This window comes from Scyliorhinus canicula, chromosome 4 (assembly GCF_902713615.1).
Source record: "Scyliorhinus canicula chromosome 4, sScyCan1.1, whole genome shotgun sequence".
NCBI lineage: Eukaryota > Metazoa > Chordata > Chondrichthyes > Carcharhiniformes > Scyliorhinidae > Scyliorhinus > Scyliorhinus canicula.
Window position 1 is genome coordinate 167,813,887 of NC_052149.1, and position 1,785 is coordinate 167,815,671.

General features: G+C 51.8%; 1 protein-coding gene across 1 annotated transcript; it reads left to right on the top strand.

Moving 5' to 3' along the window:
- Positions 1 to 764: 764 nt before the first annotated feature.
- LOC119965147 (uncharacterized protein K02A2.6-like) lies at positions 765 to 1,433 on the top strand (the record flags this gene model as incomplete). Its single annotated transcript, XM_038795493.1, has 1 exon — positions 765 to 1,433. A coding segment is annotated over one exon (669 nt), but the record flags the coding sequence as incomplete, so codon positions are not given.
- Positions 1,434 to 1,785: the final 352 nt, after the last annotated feature.

Below are 1,785 nucleotides of genomic sequence, written 5' to 3' on the forward strand. Positions count from 1 at the left end.
TGAAAATAGTGCGTCCATCCTAGAACCCCTCCACCAGCTACTAAAAAAGGGGCAAGAATGGAAATGGTCCGCCCGCCAAAACCGAGCATTTAGGGACATTAAGGAACAGCTGTCATCTGAAAATGTCCTAGAGCATTATGACCCAAGGAAGGAGTTGGTGGTCACTTGTGACGCATCCCCTTACGGGGTAGGAGCCGTCTTAGCCCATAGAGGAAGGAATGGGGAAGAACGGCCAATAGCCTATGCTTCGAGGACCTTGGCGATGGCTGAGAGGAAGTACACCTATATCGAGAAGGAAGGACTGGCGGTGATATTTGCAGTAAAAAAAAATTCACCAGTATCTAAAATTCACCATAGTCACGGACCATAAGCCGTTATTAGGGTTATTAAAAGAAGATAAGTGAATACCCCTGATCGCATCAGCTAGAATCCAACACTGGGCGTTGCTGCTGGCGGCGTATAGATACATTCTGGAGCACACACCGGGAACGCGAGTAGCAAATGCAGATGCTTTGAGCAGACTTCCCCTCCCAGACACCCCGCTGCTAATACCGAAAGTAGAGGAGACAGTAATGACTCTAAATTTTTTGGACACCCTACCAGTGGACGCACAACATATTCGGTTCTGGATGCAAAAAGACCCAGTTTTGGCCAAGGTGAAGCATTTACTGCTAACAGGGGAACTGGAAATACCAGTGGAGCCCCAGATGCACTCATACTGGAGCAGAAGGGACCAAATAACCGTAGAAGACGGTATCCTATTATGGGGAGCCTGGGTAATAGTCCCAGCTCAGGGCCGTCGGGCAATCTTAACCGAGTTACATCACGGACACCCAGGGGTGTCTAAAATGAAGATGCTAGCTCAAAGCTACGTTTGGTGGCCAGGATTGGACACAGACATAGCAGCCTTGGTACGTCGGTGCCAGGAGTGCCAACAGGGGCAAAGAGTGCCACCAGCTGCACCATTGCACCCGTGGGAATGGCCAGGCAGACCGTGGACCCGCCTGCATATTGACCACGCCGGCCCTTTCATGGGCTCAATTTTTTTGGTGATAGTGGACGCCTACTCCAAATGGTTGGACGTCCACCAGGTAAACACAGCAAGCACAGCATCGACAATCGAAAAGCTCAGGGCCTCGTTTGCAAGACATGGACTTCCGGAGGTATTGGTGTCGGACAACAGAACGGCATTCACAAGTGGGGAATTTAGAAAATCCCTAAAAGAAAACGGAGTCCGCCACATCAAGACGGCCCCTTACCATCCAGCGTCCAACGGCCTGGCAGAGAGAGCGGTCCAGACACTAAAAGCGGGACTCAAGAAGCAGCCGGCAGCGTCAATGAACACAAAGCTCTCCCGCTGGCTGTTTGACTACAGGACCACACCGCATTCCACAACGGGCATACCGCCAGCTGAACTCTTAATGGGAAGGCGGCTGCGAATGAAGCTGAGTCTCCTTTTCCCAAATTTAACGGGGAAGTGGAGAAACAACAGGAGGCCCAACGCAGGTGGCATGATCATAGTCGGCAGCAGAGACATTTCCAGGTGGGGGCACCGGTTTGGGTCAAGAATTATGGGAATGGACCAACGTGGGTCAAAGGCACGGTAGAGTCCCAAACAGGGCCCATATCCTATGAAGTTTCGATAGGAGGTAAGGTGCTGAAGAAACACCTAGACCAAATAAGGGCAGCGGAACCACACCTGGAGGCAGGCGAAGCAGGACCGCCTCAAGCTGGGATAGCCCAGACGGAAAAGATACCCATACCCCAGCCCCGAGCAATTGCTCC